This window comes from Crinia signifera, chromosome 1 (genome assembly GCF_055691185.1).
Source record: "Crinia signifera chromosome 1, ASM5569118v1, whole genome shotgun sequence".
Classification (NCBI taxonomy): domain Eukaryota; kingdom Metazoa; phylum Chordata; class Amphibia; order Anura; family Myobatrachidae; genus Crinia; species Crinia signifera.
Window position 1 is genome coordinate 465,098,816 of NC_139217.1, and position 27,628 is coordinate 465,126,443.

The following is a 27,628-nucleotide window of genomic DNA, read 5'->3' on the forward strand; positions in this document are numbered from 1 at the left end:
TGCGAGCGCATCGCTACACAGCGCACCACTCGCATTTTACCAGCAGCCGCGGCCCTCCCCCTTATGGTCCGGACACACCTGCCTTATCTGGAATGCTCACACAATATGTGGGGTTGTCAGAGGCCCGGCTAGCACTGATGCTGATCTCCGGTGATCGCAGTTTCAGGGCGCGTGCATGCGATGAAAAGCAAGAACGCTGAATAGCGATCTCTATACTTCTGCTATGTGGTGAATGTGTAACCGTGCTTTTCCTTTTGTACCAAGAGAGAGCGCTTTGAACCCTGTACTGCAAAGACACAAACCAGATAGGTTGCAGCGATTTCATTATTTTATTCAACGCGTTTCACACAGAATGAAAATAGAATATTAAGTCACACATTGTGCGGAGATACAAACACTACTTATTCACAATGATACAGGGTGCACAGAAAGACCAGGACAGCCAGTACTGTAAGTCACTGACATACCATCGTTTTGTGGTATACAGTTCTCATCAATAACCTGAATCATCCCGACAAGGGACACGCGTGAGAACGGTGGCATTGTCCCTCGTAATAAAGCGCTACATGGAACATCGACCCGCTGTATATAAATATCAAAAGGTGCTGGAAATCGGCAGTTACAAAATAATCTACATACAAGCTAACGGCGGTAATGTTACATTCACATTTCCCTTTAATTCACAACAGCCTGAAACAATCTTCTCGTAGGATATAGGTTTTGCAAACCGCACATCTTTTCCACCATACCCGTCTTAGTCCTTTTGCCGCGTCGCGGCATGTTTATCTGGTGCAAAACAGCACGACTGGTCCTCGAAGCGAACAAGTTGTAGAGAGAATGATCCATTATAGATGGGATGATTTCTTAAACCAAAGTAAAAAAGTGCAAAAACTCTTGAATTTTTAGTTCATGTGGCGCTCAGAGATGATTTTTCTCTTTCCGATTCTTCAGGTTGAGATAATAGGTCCTATTCGCCTCCGGGTAAGTGACCTTGGACAGCGGCAGCTTGTAAATGGCTGGGTTGTTCGTGGTGATCAGGAGGAAAGTGAGAGCGGAGAGGCAGAATGGCCAAGTGCAACACGGTAACCCAACCTACAAAACAGGAAGAGGCGGAGTTATAGGCCGGTGTAATAAAACAGAAGGTCATTTGTTTCCAGCATTATATTTGAAAAAGTATATCTATGGCGTGCCGTCATTCCCGTCCTCCCATAAACTAAGATGTCTGTGGGGTTCCACCGTAGGGACTGTGGCTCAATTTGGAACACACATGGTCCTTTATTCAGATCTGATCGCAGTACAAATTTGTTTGGAAAATGGGCAAAACCATGCTGCACTGCAGGTGGGGCAGATGTAACGTGCATAGAGAGAGTTAGATTTGTGTGAGTTATTTTGTTTCTGTGCAGGGTAAATACGGGCTGCATTATTTTTACACTGCAATTTAGATTTCAGTTTCAACACCAGGGCAGCCGAGAGGAATTCCGGGCCCCGGTAAATGTTGGGGGCGTGGCCTAAGTGTGGGAGTGTGGGCACCTCCCACACTTAGACCACGCCCCCAAAATGTTTAGAGGAGTGTGAAAGAAAACGCTAAACTGTAATCTCAGCAGCAGCAGCACACACCTACAGCATGTGCTGTGCTGACAGCAGGCTCAGCATTACCTCTCACGCTGTCAGTGAGACACTCATGCTCAGCCTGCTGTCAGCACAGCACATGCTGTAGAATTGTGTGATGCTGTGGCTACCCGGGAGGGACAGAGAGGGAGGGGTGGGGGTCGGACCAGGGCCCCTGCGGGGCCCCTCCAGTAAGCCTGGGCAATTAGTACCCGCTCCCCCCCCCCCCTCTCGGCTGCCCTGTTCAACACACCCCACCCAAATCTAACTCTCTCTGCACAGGTTACATCTGCCCCACCTACAGTGCCGCAGGTTTTGCCTATTTCCCAAACAAATTTGTACTGCGACCAGATCTGAATAAGGGCCATGGGTTGACACGTTCTTTAGCAGCCCCTAAAGGATTCTACAGGGGAAATTCTATTTCACATGGGCAACCAATCAGATGCTCTCTATTATCTTCTAGAAGGTGCTAAATAAATTAAAGTAGATTCTGATTGGTTGCCTGAAGCAACATCCCATGTAAAATAGAACTCCCATCTTAGTTAATTTCCCCCTACAGCCTTTGCAGTTGGAAACGGAGGGAGCTAGATCCTCCTGAACTCCTGGGGATCCATAGCTTTTGTAGGGATTCCCAGAATACAGCTCCTGTTAGGGATATCACAACAAAATGACTAATATATACCAGGAAGGCGGCAATACCCTAGATGTATCATACTGGTACAAACATGTGGACAGCACGCCATTATTTTCATATCGTTAAAGCAATGGCAGGCCTAAGCATAACGATATTCCTGCAACAGACGATAAGCGATACTGTTATACAAGTGATACTTACCACAGACATCATGTTTCCCAGCGACGCACCCAGGTACGCACAGAAGAGAGCTACAAGACAGAACAAATACATTATAATGGTCTTAGTGTACAGTTCATCGTCACAATGTAATACCACCCAACATACAGAGACCAGCTGCTGCACCACAGTTCAAAATTCAAATAGGGGAGGCACAGCAACTGCCATTCCAACCTAACTGGCAGTGGGTGTGGCTTCCCGATTTGAATTTTGAACTGTGCTGTAGCCCCGCCTCTGCAGCCTCCATTGCACAGGGCCCATTCGGTGTGTGCACGAATGGGTCCTACGGTGTCGGAAGCAGGGCAGAAGTCGGAGGTCATTGATTGAAAGTCTACTGCCATTTCAGAAGCAGGGAGAGGGCTGCTTGGGAAAACGGCGACATGTGAGCACCGTTTGGGGGTGAGAAGAGGTCAGTGATCTCCATGGTAGAATGAGATTTCCTGGCCTCTGTGACGGGTCACTGACTTCATAGGGGAGTAATAATCGATAGTGACGGAGTAATCCGATGGTGCGTCTTAGGACACAGGTCAGATCCTTGCGGTCGGAGGAGGCATCTGTTCGTACTAGATATGCAACACGTATGGTATTTTGTGTTTTTCATCTTGCGGGCTCACACTTTGACCTTAGAGGAGATCTGTAAAAAACAGGCGCTGCTAGGGGTCCCCGAGGACAGGAGCTGGGAAACACTGCTCTACAGAAAGTGCCCTACAGAGCAATTTGGCCACACCACCAGATCAGTTCCAGCGTGGCCGGCCCCATTATCATGGGAAGAAGATAAGCCACAAGTTTGATAGTGGCCATTTTCATACTGCATCGATCAATATGTCCAATGGAATTATTGGGTTGACATTTGGACCCGTTGGCGGACATCGCAGCACCTTTGCCTACTGCTAGATTGTCCAAGCTACGATGTACGTACCGCATGCAAGAGCGAGCAAGTGGCTCTGCCAGGTGAGCGCGTAGAACATTCCCCCCACCGCGATGCAAGCCAGGACAGAATTGTAGCCCCACAGTCCAAAATAGATTTTCTCAAATGGCGTTGCGAGGCTTAACCCTGAAAAACAGAAAGACGTTGTCAGAGAAAATCAGCCAATAAAAAAATCAGCAAGAAAAAATAAAACTGGCGAATCTACACACTTTGCCTGTGCGCCTTGGAAACATGTCCTAACCAAATTTGCACCAAATATAAATACCAATATTTATTGAGGTCCTGATTCAAAGATTGACATAAATGTAATATGTATGCAAGTCTCCGCTGTGTGCAGATCTGCGCATGTTCATGCAGGTGATGTGATATTGCATCTTCAGAATGCAGCAACAGATCAGAGTAGTTGGTAGGAGGCCTCTACTTGGGCACCTCCTGTGCATTTGCATATTGCAGCTGCATATAAAGAAGCAGATGAGGCTCTTATAGCAACCTGGTGGCATTCACATCTCCGCTAGGGATCTGTAACCAGGGCTGCCGAGAGGCATGCCGGGCCCCACTAATCGCGAGAGGCATGGCCACCTTCCATAATTAGATCACGCCTCCAACTTGTTTAGGGGGGGGGGTGAAAAAAAACCCACTATAATGTGGAGGAGGGAGTGTTGTCCCCCCCCCTCAGCAGCAGCAGCACACCTACAGCATGTGCTGTGCTAACAGTAGGCTCAGCATGAGCTCTCACGCGGTCAGTCATGCTGAGCCTGCTGTCAGCACACCACATGCTGTACGTGTGTGCTGCTGCCCGGGAGGAATGGAGGGGGGTCAGATCAGGGCCCCTGCCAGGCCCCTCTAGCAAGCCCAGGCCTGGGTAATTAGTACCCCCCCTCTCTCGGTGGCCCGGTCTTTAACTGCAGTCTTTTGTGCAGCAGAGAAACGGATATGGGCAAAGGAATGAGAGAATGAGGGAGACCAAAATAATGACACACACAGTGAAACACACGTCGGGGAATTCAGTCTCCATCTTGAAGAAATATAAAAGAGGATACAATATTTCCTTATGGTTGTAGCTTGACAGCCAAAGAGTATACAGTACAGATTTTATTTTGCTATACACAGTACATAAGAGAGTCACATATTTACCTGCAATCATGCCCAAAGCTGATCCAATTCCTGCGTGCATGCAAATCACCGGGGAAGAGATGAAAAGAGCAGCCAAGAAGATTCCCCCAGTCCACGGGTTGTCACAGCCGTACACCTGACCAACACCAACCGGGACAGCCTTCAGCAACTGCAAGACGGAACGCAGAGGATTACTATACACCAGTCCACACAGGTCCAAAGGAACCAAATGTTTCCTACAGAACTTACTGCGCCTTGTGAAGCAATGAGAAAGAACACCAAAGAGGAATAGTTCAGTTCCTCCAAAATACACATTTCATAATAAAAAATGGGTATTTCTAACCATGCTCAATAAATAATGTGAAGTAAGGATATATTTACGTATCCAGGTATTATGGATCCAAATGGAAGGGTGCGTACACAACTCCTCCGACACATCTCATGTAAAAAAATCAAAAAAAAAATCTACATAATGTAAAGAAAAGTCTCTTAAATTCCATTTTGGGGCCAATATATTAACTCTCCCCACCTATATATGGGATAAATAGAACATCCATACCCAATTGGTGTTGAATTAACCACACTGGATTTTGTCTGCAACTAATTGTGTTTTTATGAAATTGTGTTTTTTATCACTGGCAAGTGTTATATACTATATGTGTATTTAAATATTTTTTTTAGTCTATTAAATATTTGCATTAATTCTGATAAATATTGTTTCCAGCGCGTTATATGTTTTTTCTCAATATATAAAGAGACTTTCCAGTATTACATTATGTAGATTTTTTTTTTTTTTTTTTTTTTAGAAGATGTTTTGTCGGAGTTCAAAGTGTGTACGCACCCTTCCATTTGGATCCATGATACCTGGATACGTTTCTATATCCTTACTTCACATTATTTATTGAGCGAGATTAGAAATACCCATTTTTTCCATACAGGTCCAATGTCCACATTCTCTTAGATTTACCATGGTGCTATAGCAGGAGAGGATGGATTATGTAGGGTTTGCCGGTTTGTGCTAGAACGTCAGTCATATAGATATTCAGTACTCATACTTAAGGAACAGGCGGGGCGGATTTAGGGATGAAGGTGCCCCTACGCACAGCAATAACGGCAGACCCTCCTGCCTAATTGTATTATTTTCATTGATTAGGTATAAGCCCTCATTTGAGGATAGCAATATAATAGAATAATTAAAAAATGCCACTAACTGACATTTTTTATTGTTTATTATTGATACAGATTTACTTAGTAGAATAGCGCACAGGGGCAATATCTGCATGTTCTCTCCATTTACATTCTATTCAATATGGAACTTAGTACAGTACAGTGGAAGTATTTTGCATTGTACATTTCAAAATGACAGTACTATCACAAGCATCCAAGTCCCGACCCCCAGACATGTGCCCAATGGGAATTTCGGCACTGGCAACAGGTAGAAGATTCACATATGCTTGAGAATCTGTTTGTTGTGCCAGTGTACTCTGTTGTGGTCTTCTTTCTGTTACTTAGGGCAGTGGCCCGGCGCTCCTGCTCCTCTCTCTGAATGTCACATCCAAAATGGCCGCCTTACAGCAGACCATTATTTAGGATGCAAGATTCTGCGGCGGCAATAGATTCTGCAGACCCCGCGGCGCCCAAACTTCCATAGCGCCTCCAACGACTGCGGGGGCGGAGGAGCTATTGCTACGCCACTGACTTAGGGGCCCATTTATCATGGATTGCAGTTACAATGCGATCTGGGTGGAATGCTACCAATGCGATCCCAATCGGATGTATGTATCATACCTGAGGGTGCAGGGGCAGGGCTCTGAAAAGAGCCCGTTCCTGTGATGGTCGGAGCAGGAAGCCAGTGGGGGTCTGCGCATGCGCCGTTAGTGCTGACTCCCCGCCGGCCCTGGTGGCAGTGCGATCATCCCACAGCCATAGGCTACAATGGGCTATCGGGGGAAGGATAGAGGTACACCATACGGTGTCACTCTGCGCTCTCCATCTAGTGATGGAGAGCGCAGAGTGACACCGTATGGTGTACCTCTATCCTTCCCCCGATAGCCCATGAAATGGTTTCAGTAAGGTAGAAATAATTACTATACCGTGGTTTCAAATGGATGATCTTTTATATCGCCCAATCACCAATACAGTCCACAGCGCAACCTCCTACCACCCCACCTTACAACGGGCTATCACCATTCTGAGATGGCAATAGCCCATTGTAAGGTGGGGTGGTAGGACGCTGCGCTGTGGACTGTATTAGTAGCCCAGGGATGCCAAGCCGGGCTGCCTGATGATACATCGGGCAGATTCACATCCCCCCATAGAAACCTATGGGGGATGCGGCCGGCGGCGGTGAGGGGGGCATCGCAGCAGGGGATACTTAATATTTGCGGCTAAACCCAGAAAACTGGTGTTTTCGGGGATTTTGCCGCAAAATATTGTTTGATAAATGTGGCCCTAATACTCCATGCTATATTATGTACAGCTCAAGGTCAAAGTTTATACTATTCTCTGTGGGACTAAAAAAAAACCTTCCCATTGTCAGCCTAATTCTGGTGTTGACCTGACCCTTGTTGACCTTCTGTGGTCGACCCAATGACCCATGACCCTTATAGTTGTAGATATAAGTCACACACTAAGGAAACAAGATCATATTTAGATACAAGAAACAAGGACAGCGACAGCTTAAAGAACATGCTAAATAAATAAGTAGATTCTCAGTGGTTGCCCATAGCAACATCCCATCTGAAAGAGAACTCCCATCTTGGTATATACCCCCCAATGTATGACAACGGAACAGTGTCGAACCTACCTGAGTTACTTCGACATCGGACCAGGTGATGTTCGGAACAGCATCTATAGGTCCGATATCCACAGTGGGAAAGAATATATTGTACGGCCCAGTTGCGGATAAGTGCAGGCACACGGCAATATTAAAGGGTAGCGTGAACACCGGCAGGTCCCATTTACTGAATACGGACGCCAACGCGCTGGACAGGACCGGGCTGGAGAGAGACAGTTACCGGTTAGAACGATGCGGTGACACAATGACAGATCGCTTTATTCTCCCAGATCAGAGATCCATTCAGCAGATTAGGGTAATCTTAAATATATATAGCCGCTCCAAGAAGATCATACTTAGCCATTACGTAACATCTAATCATATGCACGATAACGATAATTTCATGCATCTTGTTAACGACGAGCACTCCTGCAACTCATTAACAATGTCCACCATCGAACTGCAAGTACAGATGATGGAGGACATCATTAATGAGGGCAATTTGGTCCACGCTCCACCCCCACACCATCGTTGTTACGGTCTGTCCATACCCTCCAACTGTAACTTTTTGGCAAGTACAGTACCTTTTTGTATGGCCTGTGGCCTTTTGTAGGTGCCCAACTGCCCATTGTAAGTATAGGAAAGGGGACGTGACCACACACCCTTTACCATTGACCAAACCCCCTTTCCGAATTTGGACTGGTTTTTGCTCTTCAGATGTTGGAGGGTATGACGATATAGTCCAATGTGTGTCCAGATCTGACAAAGAGATCATTAAGAGGGAGAGGCTATCGCCTCATACATCGGGGAAAGAGCTACTGTAAACCAAACTATACCAACATACATATATTCTCTTATCTCAAAATATCATCCAACACGACCTCTACGCTCCTCCCAAGATCTGTGTCTCTAATCCACACTCACTACTCGCTCCCATTCCCGACTGCAGGACTTTCTACGGGCTGCACCCACTCTGTGGAATGCCCTCCCAAGCACAATAAGACTCTCCTCCAGTCTCCAAACCTATAAGCGTTCCCTAAACTCATCTCTTCAGGCAAGCTTATCAAGTTCCAGAACCAGTCATAGAACCTTGCGTTCTGGTGGAATCAATGCAATAAAGAATAAAGTATCTATCCTTATGTATCAATGCCTATTTCCCTATAAATTGTAAGCTTGCGAGCAGGGCCCTCCTACATTTTGACTGTCTGTAAATACCCTGTTTTGTTGTATCACTGTCCCCTATGTAAAGCGCAACGGAATATGCTGCGCTATATAAGAAACTGTTAATAAATAAATAAATACTGTGACTGCTAAAATAAATTATTCTCACAGTAGGCAAAGGTTTATTATAATATGTCATTTTTATTAAACCTTTTTTTCTTTTCTCGTTATTTTTCATAGGGAGTTTATTTAATGTTGTATGTTTTTCATAGAAAAGTTAATAATCACAGCTGTATGAGGGGCTTATACAGTATCTCTGCGGCAGTAAGAGGGGAGAAGGGTACGGGGGTGCAATTTATGGTTCCTTGATTACCACGGTGCGCCTTCATCTTCTGCACTGTAATATCTCGCAGATAATGCAAAGTACTGTTGTCAGAACACCATACTGGCCTACCTGACCCACTGGGTTCCTAGGTAATGTATGATTGCCATCACCTGTGGTGAAACACCTTTCTTATCAATTACCTAGCTCCCCCCACAGGTGATGGCAATCATACATTACCAGGGAGGTCCAGGAACAGAGCATTTTCTCCCTCATGGAGAGGGGCAGGTAGGCAAATATGAAGGACACCAAAGGGTCCAATCTGCAAATAATATAATATTTGAGCAATCTCGAATACCAGGGGAGGGGTTGTACTCCTCAACAATGTATAAATATGCCCCAAAGAACTGCTGAAAATTATTGCATCACTAACAGAGTCCAGACAGAGCGATGACATCATAACATCAAACGTTTAAAGCAGTAAGTAGTGATGTAGAACTTACCAAGTCATTGACATCACGGCCACAGGAATCAGCAGCCACCAGTACCAGTCTCCTTTAGCAGAAAACACTGCCATGAGCAGGCCTACCAGGATCCCGTTGTAGCCATGGAGACCTGCGGCTATTGCCGATCTGTGGTTTAAGGCAGACATGATGGTTAGAGTAAAATAGGTGACATTTACTTATTGAGGACTACCAAGTTACTAGAACCAAGGTCTAACATATTTAAGATCAATTATGCAAAGTTACTACACAAGTCCATCATCCATTCCTAGAGTTTGGTTCGGTTCTTGATTTAAACCACAAAAGAAAAAAAAAAAAGGGAAAGGACGGACAAGGTGCAAGAATAATTCCACCATGTAATCTGCTGCTCCTTACAGAGTTAGTGTCCCTGATGTGTGGGAACCAGAATTGCATCCTTGTCTGACATTGTCCAGTCCAGTACAGATTCATGAATTAGGATTTGGACACTTCCACCATTAGGAGAAGATTCTCATTAAAGCAGATTTAAGGATCAGATTTATAAAAAAAAATATACATATTTGTGTGAAATTATAAACACCACAAATACTGTATTATGCATCTGTGGGAAGTATCTTAGGAGGACCACAGCAGGCATTGGCGATATCTGCTGTGATCGAATTTACGATGCCATTAGCCATACTGTACCTCTCAACATTGTTGTTGGGGGAGCCGCATAAGTGCCCTAAAAGGGCATCAACTGAAGTGGGCGTGCCACAACAGCGATTTACGGTACTCTTTACCTAGAAGGGCGCCAGCGATTGAAATCGCGGGCATCGGGGGTAAAAAAATCGCGGCCATCGCGGGTACATTAAAATCGGGTACCCGCGATGACAGCGATTTTCCCATAGGGATCAATGTTAAAAACGGTGATTGACCGCGATTTTAATGTTAAATGCCTCAATGCCCGCGATTTGGCCATAGGAATCAATGTTAAATGGGCCACAGAGCCCTAATAGTCACCGTGAACTCTGAAATGGCCCCCACAATTGTTACCGCCACCCCACGATCAACGTCAACCCGAAGCGTGGCGAGCGCAGCGAGCCCGCGAGGGGCGGCGGTACGCGTCCTCCGACCTTTTCATGCCCTACTATCCACGTCGGCGTGGAGTTGAGAATAGAATAGTGTGGCGAGCGCAGCGAGCCCCCGAGGCCCGAAGCGTGGCGAGCGCAGCGAGCCCCGCGAGGGGACGCGGATACCTTTACAGGTAAACGCGTCCCCTCGCGGGCTTCACAGGTGTCCGCTTTTCGCCACGGACACCTGTGAAGCCCGCGAGGGGACGCGTATAACTGTGAAGGTATCCGCGTCCGCTCGCCACGCTTCGGGCCTCGGTGGCTTGCCACACTATTCTATTCTCAACTCCACGCCGACGTGGATAGTAGGGCATGAAAAGGTCGGAGGACGCGTACCGCCGCCCCTCGCGGGCTCGCTGCGCTCGCCACGCTTCGGGTTGACGTTGATCGTGGGGTGGCGTTAACAATTGTGGGGGCCATTTCAGAGTTCACGGTGACTATTAGGGCTCTGTGGCCCATTTAACATTGTTTCCTATGTAAAAATCGCGGGCATTGAACACTAAAATTGGGTCCAATCTGATTTTTAACATTGGTCCCTATGGGAAATCGCGGCCATCGCGGCCATCGCGTCGCACCCGATTTTTAGTGCATTCAATGGTCGCGATGGTCGCCCTTCTAGGTAAAGAGTACCCGATTTAGTTCACTGTGACCGTTTGACGTCACTGTGTGGGCATGCCCAGATCTCTGAGAGCGGATGGACATGCGCCCATGTCCCTCTTTCTCCCTGAATACATGATGTGCGCACAGTACTATACCTATTATCGCAGAGCAGCGGATAACAGAGGGTCTCCCAACCGCAGGACGCTTCTACCTGCAGTTTGAAAAATGGGACAGGCCCAAAAGACATGACTGTCCCATGAAAATGGGACAGTTGGGAGTCATGCATTAGACGATATAGCTTTTGGGCTATTTACGGTACAATCCACCGGTAGAGGATTCTGCAGCAATGGCTTCTCGCTCTTGCGCATTCCGATGATGCAGTAACAGACCCCAAACCAGGAAGTACATTAATTACATTAGCGATCACTTTACTTTGAATTGATAGCATTGATGGGCTCTTATTGCTGCCCCTGCATGTGGGTATTGGCCCATTTTGCTGATACCATAAACCATAATATTGGATCGCCAAATTCTAATTATCGAGTCTAAGCTCAACAAATTTGCCCCGTACTAGTGAGGCAGCATGTGAGCATATTGTGTCCTAATCTCATTATTGAGCCAAGGATCCAGCGACCTGTCCAATCAATGATGCAATGTTCCCCATGCCTTACTGAGCACACCGACTGATAACGACTTCGTAGACCGCGTGCTCATGAAAATTAGAGCACACCACAGAATGGGTAATGGACGTGTGGCGGCTCTCGGGGTAGGGCTGCAGCATAGTTCAAAATTCAAATTGGAGAGCCACCAACTGCCACCGACATTCCAAACAGTTTCACAGTTGGTGCGTCTTACCTTTGGAACTGTGCTACAGCCCCTAGTCTGGAGCCGCCACTGGTACAAACCAATGGGTATGAACAATATCGACAGGGTTTTAAAAAAAAATAGGTCTACACTGTGGTTAGGACAACATGTAAAAGGTTGACAGGACAAAAAGGATCAAGACATTTTTGTACGTGCTCTGCAAGTTACTATTCCTGGTCGTAATCCACATGGCCGGTGTAGTATAAATAGAAAGAAAAGGTTTGGCTAAATGTGTCCACCATATGCACCGACTCCACCATGCCAACCTAATTTGTCTCTTCCATATGGTCTTGAGCTATTGATTGTTGACCGATCATCCTGATACCCCACAAATTAGCTGGGTGTACTGTAAGTTTCCCGTACACATTGACTCCCCAGCCTAACACTCGCTCAGGACGTCTATACTCCATTGTTTGCTACTCAGATGGGATATCTAACAAAGACCTACAGTATTTGGTTAATACCTGTCCTGGCTGAGAAGGAGAGCAGTCAAAGTTGACACGGCCGTCCCTAGGCAGCCCGCAATCGCCCACCATGGATTCTGCAGGAAGAGTCCAGCAATAATTATAAGTCCGCTGATGGGATTGTTGACAAACATAACCTGGGACGTTCCACGCAAGAACCAGTCAATGAACTGGAACGGGATGGGTTTATCTGGAACGGAAGGAAATATTACATGATACTAGCTGTTACAGATAAGATTGTTTGTGCATTATGTACGGTACATGTCACATAGGTTTTGTGTAGTCATTACCAACAAAATTAAACCAATATTGTGGAAATAATACAAGAGTAGCCGAGACCGCTTCTGCCACATTGACGGTCAACCGGAAATAAATGGATCGGGTTATCCGAGTGCGATAGACGTGCAACCCATCCACCCGCCTTTACCTTTCAGCCAGTTTCCAAATTCCTTCATCTCTCCTGAAATGTAATGGACCGCCGTACACAATATCCCAGAGCTAGTGGTGCACCGCCCCGGACTCGCCACCGGCTTTTTCTCCTCCGTTTGGACCATATTTATGGGAATTTGACTCTCCATGGTTTGTACTTTCATGTATTGCTAGAAAAGAAGCATTGGATATTGAGTATATTAACACCACATAGATAATCGATACATCACAATCACGTGGCAGGTGAGGACTTTACGCCAATACCCTACTACACCAATGATCAACATTTTTTGTGACTGTCCTTCAGTTGTGTATTCGGTTAATGTCTAGCTCTGAATTACTTGATCACAATTATTAAACGGTACAAAATGGTCTACTTTAGGGTTGCCTACCCTCCCTGAATGGCCGGGAGGGTCACGGAAATCGGGTCCCCCTCCCGCCCCCCCGCAAAGGGGGGCAACCCTCCAGCACAGCCCTCCATCTCCCGTGAACCGCCCCTCGGCAGGGGGGTCCGTGTGTCAAATGACGTGTTCATGTCATTTTAGCCCTGCCCCCACAGTGCAAAGCCTGAGATACTGGCATTGCGTGGCAGAGGGTGTGTGGCATAATGACACGATTACTCTAGCCATGCCCACAAACAGGTCGGCCCGCCCGTGGCTCAACCTCAGCTCCGCCACTTTTCGTTCCTGTCGATGGACCGACCCCCTGCCTCACGGCATACGGTCGTATTGTCAACCAGACTTAGGTCGACAGTCAATAGGTCGACACCGTTGGGTAGACAGGCAACAAGGTCGACGGGGTTCTAGGTCAACATGGTGTGAGAATAAAATAGTGTGCCCGAAGCCAGGGGCTGCAGTTCACTTCCAATTATGTCGACATTCGGGTAAAAAAAAAACCATGTCGATCTAAACCCATGTCCACCTAGAACCCTGTCGACCTTAGCATTGTAACCATACAGAATGGGATTATTGGATAGACAGTAACTAGGTCGACACCACTAGGACAACATGGGTTAGGTCGACAGGTCATTAGGTCAACATGGGGTTTTTCACTTTTTTTTGGGTCCCGAAACTCGACACAGTTGACATGGACACTGAAACGTAGCACCGCGCCCCCACGCATAGCTCGCCCTGCTTCGGGCACGGTGCCTCGCTACACTCGGAACACTATTTTATTCTCCCACCACGCCATAGTGGATGGTAGGGCATGAAATACCGCCCGTCGGCACAAAAAAAAACAAAAACCATGTCTAACTTTTCACTGTCGACCTTCAGTCATGTCGACCTAGTTACTGGGGAGCTAGTGACCGTGTCCCACCTGTGATCCCCTTACCACACATTGCACTCTATGGATCAGTACACTACACCGGTTCCTGTATAACAGGAGATACACAAGGTCTGTCCACTGGAATACATTAGTGGGAATCCTTTAGGACATATAGAAAAGGAATTTACCCTAAAGAATAACATTTGCTCCCAACATTCCTCAATTTACTACAGATACAGAACCAGCAGGTATTAGGATACTGTTGCTATGGGCAACACCTTAACTTGTTGCCTTGGGAAGATTTGGTTTTAAACAAACACCCATCACGCACAGAACGGCCTCATGACCTGAAGGACAAGATGGAAACTTCAACATATACTTATTTATTGGCCACAAATAGCAGATAAATGATAACACTTCCATCTGTAGCTGGTTTCCCTACCACACCCCAGTCATGTGGCCTACCCAGTCAGGGGTGTGAGATGTATAGCTTAGTACTTCTGCTTGGGTAGGCCGCCGTACAGTATATTGCACTAATGGCCGGTGACTGTGAAATGGTTTCTAGGTTTGCCATGTACAGCGCAGCGTACACTGTTGTGGCAGCTTATAAGTAAAAGCGAATCACAACAGTATCCGGCAGGCCCCTGCCAATGCCTGTACCTGCTGCTGAGCATTCTGGGATTTGCACGATAACAGTCAGCCGAGGATGGTTGACAGGTGGTCACTGACAGGACGGCTGTATGGGCTATTCCAGTGGTCCTTAAACGTGGTCTTCAGGACCCCAACAGGTCCTGTTTTCCAGGTCACCCGGCAGGTCGACATGTGTATAACCACCTGTCACATTTTCAAGATCCACTGGTGACCATAAACTGAGGGCTGAGCTTGAGAGACACTGGTGCTACCTACGTGGTCATCATGACACAGGGCAGAGTTTATAATGAAAGCCTTTGTATCTGTAGGGAAGTATGGGTTAGTGGTGCCGGCAGAGGCCCAGGGCACATGGGTGTACTATTGGGGACCAGGTGGTTTTATTTAAAAAATGGTGACTGAAACGTTCAGATAAGGAACAGAACGATATAAGATCAATTTAAGTTTTTCTTCTTCATTGCAGACTCATAATTCAGTGACAATGGGAGGTGAGGACGTCCTCAACAAGGAGATGAAATATGTAACCAGCTACAGAGGAGATCAATAAAGCTTTGATTTGTGCTCGTCTGTATTTACCAGCTATGCCGTCTTTGCACTAAATATTTTGAATACATTCCGCAATTGAATACACAGGGATGTAGTTGGCCTCACGGCGGGCAAGACGCTGGCGGTAAGGAGACCAGCGCAGGAATCCGTAAACCACTGAATACCAACAGTCACCATCTTGAACATAAGTTTACCGGGGAGGGTAAGGAGAAGAAATAACAAGCTTCCTAAAATTCATCAGAATTCTAACTGTCAGAATGCCGCTTAGTGTTCATTCTTGCACCCGTCATCTTTGAAAACCCATGCAGTTCCTGTTCCCTGCCTGGGGTGTCGCTGTCTGCTGTGGTGTTTCTAGCACAGTTCTGGTTTGCATATCAGTTCTGATATACAGACCACACTGTGCTAGAAGCACTAAAGCAGACAGCGACACCCCAGGCAGGGAAGAGGAACTGCATGGGTTATCAAATATGGCGGGTGCTAGAATGAACACTACCACTGTGAATATTCTGTCGACAGCCCATTCCCAACCTACTGTAACCGTATAATAATGGCACAGATCAGTAACAGGGGGTGTGGACTGAAATGTCTACTGCAGGTTAATAGGTCGATATGCAATAGGTGGACACAGACAAAATTTTTACATAGAAAATGTCCACGCACAATCGGTCGACAGGGCCAAAAGGTTGACACAAGCAAAATGTTTACATGGAACATATCGACACGAGTTTTTCACTTTTTTGTCAGCACCTGTCAACACGGGCCCCCAATTACTGTAGCGCGTACCCTCACACATGAATGGTAAAGTATGGAGAATTCCAAAAACTGAAAAACAAAAATTTGTGAAAAACTCATGTTGACCTTTTCCTGTGTTGACCTCGTCAATGTCAACCTTTCGGTGTCGACCTACTGATGGTCTATCTGAATGGCGCCACTGCACGCATTACTTATACAGTACATACGGTATTGTGCAGACATCGGAGCCTAATTAGCACATTCCGCAGCTTAAACGTTTGGGATGTGATGAAATAACTTCTCTAAACAAAAATTTATACTTTTTGCTCAAATATTTGCATTGTTCTCCTGCTGAGACACGGACTCCGATAAGAGCGCGTCCCGCCAAATAACGGAGGGCAGAGCGATGACTAATACGGTAATTTATGGGTTCAGACCCCATCACCCTAAAACTGGTGCACAGCTTTAGCCCATAGGGCAAATGCCTTCTTTAAAACGGGGGCTTTTTGGAGGGCCAGAATGCCCATCCAAGAAAGGCCGGTGGGCCGATCCAGCACCGCAGAGAGAACGAGGCAGGCCAAGCAGCATAGATAGTTAGACCCCACATGATTCGCCCATGATTACATGCCAGGCCAGTTATACAGGTCCTGTCCATCCCTGGCTGCTGGTAGGATTTAAATAGAGGAAAGATCTGCCGTTGTCCCACACTAGGGATAGACACTGCATTGCGATGGTTCCAGTGGCGTAACTATAAATTTTGCTCCCCCCTGCCAAAAAGTTTTGTGGCGCGCCCCCCCCCCGGGCTCCTCTCCAGCGTGTTTCCCCAGCGTGTGCTGTGATGACGTCACACGCATAATGGAGAAGCTGAAGCAGGATAGAGGAAGAGAGACCAGCAGACACTGCAGCTTCCCCTGGCTCTGACGCATCCCAGGCCGCCCTAGCACTTCCATCTGCCGGCTCATCCGGTACACAGTAGCCAATAGCCGGCTCTGTGTACAGTCAATTGAATCAGTGGGAGAATTTGTCATCTCTGCCATGGCCACACCCGCGATGCGGCTGACTCGCCTCCAGTGCTCAGTCAGTGGGCAGCGGCAGGCAGCAGCATGTCAGTGCGTCGAGCGGGTGCCGGCGCCCACACAGGCCCTGCTGCTGCTTGCTCCCCCAAGCGGCTGCTGGGGCTGCCTTACAGTAGTTACGCCACTGGATGGTTCACAAACATTGATGTTTTTGTTCCGTTGTCAGCGGCTTTTACCATTCGATGGTGGTATTGCGATGTTTGGCGTCAGGGAATGGCATACACATAGGCGAATCTAGGGGGTGGTCCGGGGGTGCACAGGACCACCCATTAGCCCTTTGTAGCTGAGGGATGGGGCTTTCCAACAAGCCCAGCCCCGTGTCTCTAGCCCCCTGGGAACCGGAGATACTGCCAGGCAAAGCTGGAACGTTTTCCCTATAGGATAACATGGGACCCGCTAATTCCGACCCCCCACCCAGTTCAACGGCTGCCAGTTCTCCCTTCAGCATCACTGAAGCTAGAGGTTGATCTCAGTCAAACCCAAATCGCTGGGCCTTTAATCTGATACCAGGCTGGATCCATATGGGTTAATTGGTTCCAGGGATATTGAGGTTAAACCGTTTTTTTTTTCATTTCTTAAATGTAATTTCATGACATGTTTATGTTCTTTGAGGACAGATTTCTCTGGAACCAAACAGCCCAGATTCACGGGACCAAAATCATTCAAAGCCAACTCAAAAGTTCTTCAATATGATACTGGTCTCATGTAAATGGGTCATTTGGTTCCGAAGATAGAGCTGGTTGGTTAAAGGGGGTAGGGAGAGGGGAGTGGTTGTCTCTCCCCCTCACACCAGAAAATGCAGGGACTAGGCTGGTGTATAAGGGGTCAGCCTGGGAATGTCCCTGCATGATCCTGAGACAATATACCCGGGTAAATCCCTGCATTTTCTGTTGTGAAAGGGGTATTATTTCAAACAGCCGTGACCTGCAGTGCTCTGAATACAGCCAGGCAGCCCCCTGCTCTCTGCCCAGCTGTCAATGACTGTCACCCCTGCAGCTTCCGCTCCAATTCTTCTCCCCGCTTTCTCCTCAGCCCGCCCCCCCCCCCCTAATCATGTGGTGCCGGTGCCCCCCGACGTCACGCACAACAACAGCGCGCACAATATTTCAAATGTCCACTCGGCAAGAGGGGACACTAGGAGGGGAGTGGGAGCGTGTTCTGCGCTGCGCTCTGCTCCTCTCCCCATAGAAGCAGCTGCACCGCTCTCCATCTCTCCCTGCAGCAGCAGCGAAGGCTCATATAAAAATTTACAGTAAGTGGCACTTTTGGGGGCATTGCTTAAGGGATGCTACAAGTGGCGGTATGTGGGGGCATTACGCATAATGTGTGGCTTAATGTGTAAGGGGCATGACGGTGTGCAGCATCATGTGTAAGGGACATTATGCGTGCAGCATCATGTGTAAGAGCATTATGTGTGCAGCATCATGTGTAAGGGACATTATGCGTGCAGCATCATGTGTAAGAGCATTATGTGTGCAGCATCATGTGTAAGGGGCATTATGTGTGCAGCATCATGTGTAAGAGCATTGTGTGTGCAGCATCATGTGTAAGGGGCATTATGTGTGCGGCATCATGTTTAATGGGTACTATGGTGTGCGGCATCATGTGTAATGGGTACTATGGTGTGCGGCATCATGTGTAATGGGTACTATAGTGTGCGGCATCATGTGTAATGGGTACTATAGTGTGCGGCATCATGTGTAATGGGTACTATGGTGTGCGGCATCATGTGTAATGGGTACTATGGTGCCATCAAGCAAGAACCCCCTAGCAAGGAGCACGTAGGTAAGCAGCACTTATGTGGCAAATATGTAATGGGCATTACGGTTTGTTATATCGTATGTAATGGGCATCATGATGTGTGGCACAATGTGTAATGGGCATTATGGTGTGTGTGGCCTTATGTGTAATTGGCATTACGGCGTGTGGCTTTATGTGTAATGGGTATTACGGAGTTTGCTAAAATGTGTAATTGGCATTACTGTGTATGGTCTAAAGTGTAATAACACACCCCTTTTTGTGATGCCACGCCTCCTTCCCATGAGGCCACACCCCCTTTTTTGATGCGCGGCTACGCCGCGCAAAGGACCCCCTACTTTTATGTCTAGATCTGGGACCACCCATTACCTTAATTCTAGATTCGCCTATGGGCATACACTAATTGTATTGCGATGGTCCTACACCATGTCCCATCCCCAGCCGGCCACATATTTTAATCATGGTTACACCATACATACGTAGTCATCTTTCGGCATTCTTTATGAACAGCACCATCGTGACCTGTACATTGGCGATACAAATAATACAATGTCCAATGCGTATAGGTAACAGTTTACCACCATTGTATGGTGTGCCGTCATTAGTTCAACACCATCTAGGTTGACAGTCATTAAGTCGACCCCTGAAAAATGTCAACATGCATTAAGTTGACATGGTCAAAAGGTCAATATGAGTTTATGTTTTTTTTGAGCCGACCCGTTTATACCTTACCAAGCTATTGAGCACAGCGAGACACGCGAAGGGGCTGCGGTACACTATTGCAGCGTCCAAGTTAACCTATGTCGACAAAGACACCAAAAAATGAGAAAAACTCATGTAAGCCTTTGTTCCCCATGTAGACCTACTGACCCGTACCTTATTAAATGTCAATATCCAGTTCTAGAAACAAAAAAAAGTTTTGTTTACTGTGATCATTTTTGATAAGTATTTCTTCTTAAATACTCCCCCCCCCCCCCCCACAAGTGCCAGACACATACTCACCAGGTTTAATAACACTGGACGGTTTGTTTGCCAACTTACAAGTTGTAGCATCCAATATATAAAGCACATCCAATTGACTCTCCAACCCCAGGCAGCGGGGAGATGTGCGGTTACTTCCCCCAGCACGACTGACAAGTCATCCCATAAACAGCCCGGACATCATATATACATAGTATTAATAATACAGCCTGTAGCCACCAAATATAGCTCCTCTGCTGGCATTCTGCACCGGTCACTCCTCTGCTAATTCAGTAGTATTTCCAAATATAGAAAACCCCATCAATGATTTGAATCCGTACTATGTAAGCGTCATAGAAGAGACACTTGCGGCTACTCTCAGGCCCTCTGTTGTGTCTAGTAGGAAGTTACTGGCAACCTCCTCTGTATCCTCTGATACAGCCTCACGGCTTCTGGCAAGTTGTTACAGTTGTTATAGTTGCACACAGGGGCTGTACAAGGCCGCCTTATCTGTGCCACAGCTGCCGCTCACTCCCATAATGCACATGGTAAAGGGAGATAGCAAAAGTGCAAAAGCACAAAAGCAACATAAACAAAATGTCACTTAAAAAACAACAAAAAAGAAAAATTTAAAAGGGGGATTTTTATCAAAGCATAGAGATAAAGGGGCAGATTCTCTCAGCTTCAAAAGTGATAAACATCCAGCCAACCAGCTCCTACCTGACATTTTTCAAACACAGTCTGTGACATGGCAGGTAGGAGCTGATTGGCTGGCTGTGTATGTGTATCACTCTCCATTTTATCACTTTTGAAGTTTAGAGAATCTGGCCTAGAGAGAGATAAAGGGGCAGATTTATTAAGCTCCCGAGGTAATAAAGTGGCTGGTACTTTTCACAATGGGCAATCAGCTCCTAATTGTCACTTTACAGACTCCGACATTAAATTGAGGATTAGGAGCTAAATATATCTGCCCCAAAGTTACAAAACAACAAGCGCCTGACTGTCATGTTACAGGCGGTGTTTGAAAAAGTGCCGTTAGGAGCTGATGGGCTGGTATGAGGGGCCTGATTCAGCCTCAGTGTAGTTTAACGAAGATTTACTGAACTACAACTGCCAGCATTAGGTTTGCGAGGGGGCCATTCAGCACAGCACACCAGGTCCTGCCCCGTGATGTGTCCATAAAAAATTTCAGGCACATCGTTAAGTGCGAGCGCATCGCTACACAGCGCACCACTCGCATTTTACCAGCAGCCGCGGCCCTCCCCCTTATGGTCCGGACACACCTGCCTTATCTGGAATGCTCACACAATATGTGGGGTTGTCAGAGGCCCGGCTAGCACTGATGCTGATCTCCGGTGATCGCAGTTTCAGGGCGCGTGCATGCGATGAAAAGCAAGAACGCTGAATAGCGATCTCTATACTTCTGCTATGTGGTGAATGTGTAACCGTGCTTTTCCTTTTGTACCAAGAGAGAGCGCTTTGAACCCTGTACTGCAAAGACACAAACCAGATAGGTTGCAGCGATTTCATTATTTTATTCAACGCGTTTCACACAGAATGAAAATAGAATATTAAGTCACACATTGTGCGGAGATACAAACACTACTTATTCACAATGATACAGGGTGCACAGAAAGACCAGGACAGCCAGTACTGTAAGTCACTGACATACCATCGTTTTGTGGTATACAGTTCTCATCAATAACCTGAATCATCCCGACAAGGGACACGCGTGAGAACGGTGGCATTGTCCCTCGTAATAAAGCGCTACATGAAACATCGATCCGCTGTATATAAATATCAAAAGGTGCTGGAAATCGGCAGTTACAAAATAATCTACATACAAGCTAACGGCGGTAATGTTACATTCACATTTCCCTTTAATTCACAACAGCCTGAAACAATCTTCTCGTAGGATATAGGTTTTGCAAACCGCACATCTTTTCCACCATACCCGTCTTAGTCCTTTTGCCGCGTCGCGGCATGTTTATCTGGTGCAAAACAGCACGACTGGTCCTCGAAGCGAACAAGTTGTAGAGAGAATGATCCATTATAGATGGGATGATTTCTTAAACCAAAGTAAAAAAGTGCAAAAACTCTTGAATTTTTAGTTCATGTGGCGCTCAGAGATGATTTTTCTCTTTCCGATTCTTCAGGTTGAGATAATAGGTCCTATTCGCCTCCGGGTAAGTGACCTTGGACAGCGGCAGCTTGTAAATGGCTGGGTTGTTCGTGGTGATCAGGAGGAAAGTGAGAGCGGAGAGGCAGAATGGCCAAGTGCAACACGGTAACCCAACCTACAAAACAGGAAGAGGCGGAGTTATAGGCCGGTGTAATAAAACAGAAGGTCATTTGTTTCCAGCATTATATTTGAAAAAGTATATCTATGGCGTGCCGTCATTCCCGTCCTCCCATAAACTAAGATGTCTGTGGGGTTCCACCGTAGGGACTGTGGCTCAATTTGGAACACACATGGTCCTTTATTCAGATCTGATCGCAGTACAAATTTGTTTGGAAAATGGGCAAAACCATGCTGCACTGCAGGTGGGGCAGATGTAACGTGCATAGAGAGAGTTAGATTTGTGTGAGTTATTTTGTTTCTGTGCAGGGTAAATACGGGCTGCATTATTTTTACACTGCAATTTAGATTTCAGTTTCAACACCAGGGCAGCCGAGAGGAATTCCGGGCCCCGGTAAATGTTGGGGGCGTGGCCTAAGTGTGGGAGGTGTGGGCACCTCCCACACTTAGACCACGCCCCCAAAATGTTTAGAGGAGTGTGAAAGAAAACGCTAAACTGTAATCTCAGCAGCAGCAGCACACACCTACAGCATGTGCTGTGCTGACAGCAGGCTCAGCATTACCTCTCACGCTGTCAGTGAGACACTCATGCTCAGCCTGCTGTCAGCACAGCACATGCTGTAGAATTGTGTGATGCTGTGGCTACCCGGGAGGGACAGAGAGGGAGGGGTGGGGGTCGGACCAGGGCCCCTGCGGGGCCCCTCCAGTAAGCCTGGGCAATTAGTACCCGCTCCCCCCCCCCCCTCTCGGCTGCCCTGTTCAACACACCCCACCCAAATCTAACTCTCTCTGCACAGGTTACATCTGCCCCACCTACAGTGCCGCAGGTTTTGCCTATTTCCCAAACAAATTTGTACTGCGACCAGATCTGAATAAGGGCCATGGGTTGACACGTTCTTTAGCAGCCCCTAAAGGATTCTACAGGGGAAATTCTATTTCACATGGGCAACCAATCAGATGCTCTCTATTATCTTCTAGAAGGTGCTAAATAAATTAAAGTAGATTCTGATTGGTTGCCCGAAGCAACATCCCATGTAAAATAGAACTCCCATCTTAGTTAATTTCCCCCTACAGCCTTTGCAGTTGGAAACGGAGGGAGCTAGATCCTCCTGAACTCCTGGGGATCCATAGCTTTTGTAGGGATTCCCAGAATACAGCTCCTGTTAGGGATATCACAACAAAATGACTAATATATACCAGGAAGGCGGCAATACCCTAGATTTATCATACTGGTACAAACATGTGGACAGCACGCCATTATTTTCATATCGTTAAAGCAATGGCAGGCCTAAGCATAACGATATTCCTGCAACAGACGATAAGCGATACTGTTATACAAGTGATACTTACCACAGACATCATGTTTCCCAGCGACGCACCCAGGTACGCACAGAAGAGAGCTACAAGACAGAACAAATACATTATAATGGTCTTAGTGTACAGTTCATCGTCACAATGTAATACCACCCAACATACAGAGACCAGCTGCTGCACCACAGTTCAAAATTCAAATAGGGGAGGCACAGCAACTGCCATTCCAACCTAACTGGCAGTGGGTGTGGCTTCCCGATTTGAATTTTGAACTGTGCTGTAGCCCCGCCTCTGCAGCCTCCATTGCACAGGGCCCATTCGGTGTGTGCACGAATGGGTCCTACGGTGTCGGAAGCAGGGCAGAAGTCGGAGGTCATTGATTGAAAGTCTACTGCCATTTCAGAAGCAGGGAGAGGGCTGCTTGGGAAAACGGCGACATGTGAGCACCGTTTGGGGGTGAGAAGAGGTCAGTGATCTCCATGGTAGAATGAGATTTCCTGGCCTCTGTGACGGGTCACTGACTTCATAGGGGAGTAATAATCGATAGTGACGGAGTAATCCGATGGTGCGTCTTAGGACACAGGTCAGATCCTTGCGGTCGGAGGAGGCATCTGTTCGTACTAGATATGCAACACGTATGGTATTTTGTGTTTTTCATCTTGCGGGCTCACACTTTGACCTTAGAGGAGATCTGTAAAAAACAGGCGCTGCTAGGGGTCCCCGAGGACAGGAGCTGGGAAACACTGCTCTACAGAAAGTGCCCTACAGAGCAATTTGGCCACACCACCAGATCAGTTCCAGCGTGGCCGGCCCCATTATCATGGGAAGAAGATAAGCCACAAGTTTGATAGTGGCCATTTTCATACTGCATCGATCAATATGTCCAATGGAATTATTGGGTTGACATTTGGACCCGTTGGCGGACATCGCAGCACCTTTGCCTACTGCTAGATTGTCCAAGCTACGATGTACGTACCGCATGCAAGAGCGAGCAAGTGGCTCTGCCAGGTGAGCGCGTAGAACATTCCCCCCACCGCGATGCAAGCCAGGACAGAATTGTAGCCCCACAGTCCAAAATAGATTTTCTCAAATGGCGTTGCGAGGCTTAACCCTGAAAAACAGAAAGACGTTGTCAGAGAAAATCAGCCAATAAAAAAATCAGCAAGAAAAAATAAAACTGGCGAATCTACACACTTTGCCTGTGCGCCTTGGAAACATGTCCTAACCAAATTTGCACCAAATATAAATACCAATATTTATTGAGGTCCTGATTCAAAGATTGACATAAATGTAATATGTATGCAAGTCTCCGCTGTGTGCAGATCTGCGCATGTTCATGCAGGTGATGTGATATTGCATCTTCAGAATGCAGCAACAGATCAGAGTAGTTGGTAGGAGGCCTCTACTTGGGCACCTCCTGTGCATTTGCATATTGCAGCTGCATATAAAGAAGCAGATGAGGCTCTTATAGCAACCTGGTGGCATTCACATCTCCGCTAGGGATCTGTAACCAGGGCTGCCGAGAGGCATGCCGGGCCCCACTAATCGCGAGAGGCATGGCCACCTTCCATAATTAGATCACGCCTCCAACTTGTTTAGGGGGGGGGGTGAAAAAAAACCCACTATAATGTGGAGGAGGGAGTGTTGTCCCCCCCCCTCAGCAGCAGCAGCACACCTACAGCATGTGCTGTGCTAACAGTAGGCTCAGCATGAGCTCTCACGCGGTCAGTCATGCTGAGCCTGCTGTCAGCACACCACATGCTGTACGTGTGTGCTGCTGCCCGGGAGGAATGGAGGGGGGTCAGATCAGGGCCCCTGCCAGGCCCCTCTAGCAAGCCCAGGCCTGGGTAATTAGTACCCCCCCTCTCTCGGTGGCCCGGTCTTTAACTGCAGTCTTTTGTGCAGCAGAGAAACGGATATGGGCAAAGGAATGAGAGAATGAGGGAGACCAAAATAATGACACACACAGTGAAACACACGTCGGGGAATTCAGTCTCCATCTTGAAGAAATATAAAAGAGGATACAATATTTCCTTATGGTTGTAGCTTGACAGCCAAAGAGTATACAGTACAGATTTTATTTTGCTATACACAGTACATAAGAGAGTCACATATTTACCTGCAATCATGCCCAAAGCTGATCCAATTCCTGCGTGCATGCAAATCACCGGGGAAGAGATGAAAAGAGCAGCCAAGAAGATTCCCCCAGTCCACGGGTTGTCACAGCCGTACACCTGACCAACACCAACCGGGACAGCCTTCAGCAACTGCAAGACGGAACGCAGAGGATTACTATACACCAGTCCACACAGGTCCAAAGGAACCAAATGTTTCCTACAGAACTTACTGCGCCTTGTGAAGCAATGAGAAAGAACACCAAAGAGGAATAGTTCAGTTCCTCCAAAATACACATTTCATAATAAAAAATGGGTATTTCTAACCATGCTCAATAAATAATGTGAAGTAAGGATATATTTACGTATCCAGGTATTATGGATCCAAATGGAAGGGTGCGTACACAACTCCTCCGACACATCTCATGTAAAAAAATCAAAAAAAAAATCTACATAATGTAAAGAAAAGTCTCTTAAATTCCATTTTGGGGCCAATATATTAACTCTCCCCACCTATATATGGGATAAATAGAACATCCATACCCAATTGGTGTTGAATTAACCACACTGGATTTTGTCTGCAACTAATTGTGTTTTTATGAAATTGTGTTTTTTATCACTGGCAAGTGTTATATACTATATGTGTATTTAAATATTTTTTTTAGTCTATTAAATATTTGCATTAATTCTGATAAATATTGTTTCCAGCGCGTTATATGTTTTTTCTCAATATATAAAGAGACTTTCCAGTATTACATTATGTAGATTTTTTTTTTTTTTTTTTTTTTAGAAGATGTTTTGTCGGAGTTCAAAGTGTGTACGCACCCTTCCATTTGGATCCATGATACCTGGATACGTTTCTATATCCTTACTTCACATTATTTATTGAGCGAGATTAGAAATACCCATTTTTTCCATACAGGTCCAATGTCCACATTCTCTTAGATTTACCATGGTGCTATAGCAGGAGAGGATGGATTATGTAGGGTTTGCCGGTTTGTGCTAGAACGTCAGTCATATAGATATTCAGTACTCATACTTAAGGAACAGGCGGGGCGGATTTAGGGATGAAGGTGCCCCTACGCACAGCAATAACGGCAGACCCTCCTGCCTAATTGTATTATTTTCATTGATTAGGTATAAGCCCTCATTTGAGGATAGCAATATAATAGAATAATTAAAAAATGCCACTAACTGACATTTTTTATTGTTTATTATTGATACAGATTTACTTAGTAGAATAGCGCACAGGGGCAATATCTGCATGTTCTCTCCATTTACATTCTATTCAATATGGAACTTAGTACAGTACAGTGGAAGTATTTTGCATTGTACATTTCAAAATGACAGTACTATCACAAGCATCCAAGTCCCGACCCCCAGACATGTGCCCAATGGGAATTTCGGCACTGGCAACAGGTAGAAGATTCACATATGCTTGAGAATCTGTTTGTTGTGCCAGTGTACTCTGTTGTGGTCTTCTTTCTGTTACTTAGGGCAGTGGCCCGGCGCTCCTGCTCCTCTCTCTGAATGTCACATCCAAAATGGCCGCCTTACAGCAGACCATTATTTAGGATGCAAGATTCTGCGGCGGCAATAGATTCTGCAGACCCCGCGGCGCCCAAACTTCCATAGCGCCTCCAACGACTGCGGGGGCGGAGGAGCTATTGCTACGCCACTGACTTAGGGGCCCATTTATCATGGATTGCAGTTACAATGCGATCTGGGTGGAATGCTACCAATGCGATCCCAATCGGATGTATGTATCATACCTGAGGGTGCAGGGGCAGGGCTCTGAAAAGAGCCCGTTCCTGTGATGGTCGGAGCAGGAAGCCAGTGGGGGTCTGCGCATGCGCCGTTAGTGCTGACTCCCCGCCGGCCCTGGTGGCAGTGCGATCATCCCACAGCCATAGGCTACAATGGGCTATCGGGGGAAGGATAGAGGTACACCATACGGTGTCACTCTGCGCTCTCCATCTAGTGATGGAGAGCGCAGAGTGACACCGTATGGTGTACCTCTATCCTTCCCCCGATAGCCCATGAAATGGTTTCAGTAAGGTAGAAATAATTACTATACCGTGGTTTCAAATGGATGATCTTTTATATCGCCCAATCACCAATACAGTCCACAGCGCAACCTCCTACCACCCCACCTTACAACGGGCTATCACCATTCTGAGATGGCAATAGCCCATTGTAAGGTGGG

At 46.7% G+C, this 27,628-nt stretch overlaps 3 protein-coding genes across 13 annotated transcripts in view; all 3 read right to left on the reverse strand.

The window, feature by feature from the left end:
• LOC146023302 (urea transporter 2-like) overlaps positions 1 to 27,628 on the reverse strand; it is a 61,611-nt gene that overhangs the window by 19,282 nt on the left and 14,701 nt on the right. The gene's annotated exons all lie outside the window — the stretch shown is intronic.
• On the reverse strand, positions 316 to 20,147 carry LOC146023348 (urea transporter 2-like). Of its 3 annotated transcripts, XM_083155356.1 has the most exons (10): positions 19,741 to 20,147; positions 19,615 to 19,638; positions 12,711 to 12,882; positions 12,284 to 12,473; positions 9,265 to 9,393; positions 7,309 to 7,501; positions 4,524 to 4,671; positions 3,381 to 3,515; positions 2,444 to 2,493; positions 316 to 1,092 (listed from the first exon to the last, which is right to left on the reverse strand). In XM_083155356.1, the coding sequence occupies exons 1-10, from the start codon at positions 19,807 to 19,809 to the stop codon at positions 919 to 921; spliced, it is 1,284 nt and encodes a 427-aa protein (XP_083011482.1). In that variant the 5' UTR covers positions 19,810 to 20,147; the 3' UTR covers positions 316 to 918. The 3 variants fall into 3 exon arrangements, with proteins under 3 accessions (XP_083011482.1, XP_083011483.1, XP_083011485.1); XM_083155357.1 differs by lacking the exon at positions 19,615 to 19,638; XM_083155359.1 differs by lacking the exons at positions 19,615 to 19,638; positions 19,741 to 20,147 and adding an exon at positions 19,471 to 19,494.
• Positions 21,220 to 27,628, reverse strand: part of LOC146023205 (urea transporter 2-like) — a 45,494-nt gene continuing 39,085 nt past the window's right edge. For all 9 annotated transcript variants that reach the window (XM_083155350.1, XM_083155346.1, XM_083155342.1 and 6 more), the window contains 4 exons: positions 25,428 to 25,575; positions 24,285 to 24,419; positions 23,348 to 23,397; positions 21,220 to 21,995 (listed from right to left, as the gene is read on the reverse strand). In XM_083155350.1, the coding sequence (XP_083011476.1) occupies positions 21,822 to 21,995; positions 23,348 to 23,397; positions 24,285 to 24,419; positions 25,428 to 25,575 (507 nt within the window). In that variant the 3' untranslated portion in view covers positions 21,220 to 21,821. The remainder of the gene's footprint in view (positions 21,996 to 23,347; positions 23,398 to 24,284; positions 24,420 to 25,427; positions 25,576 to 27,628) is intronic.

What these genes read in the sequence shown, in the direction of transcription:
- LOC146023348 (XM_083155356.1), bottom strand. Translation starts at nt 19,809, where the DNA reads ATGTGCTTTATATATTGGATGCTACAACTTGTAAGTTGGCAAACAAAC. An exon ending in CCGATGTCGAAGTAACTCAG is followed by an intron (nt 4,672 to 7,308) that starts GTAGGTTCGACA and finishes TCCGTCTTGCAG; the next exon opens with TTGCTGAAGGCTGTCCCGGT. An exon ending in CTTGCTCGCTCTTGCATGCG is followed by an intron (nt 2,494 to 3,380) that starts GTACGTACATCG and finishes TCTGTCTTGTAG; the next exon opens with CTCTCTTCTGTGCGTACCTG.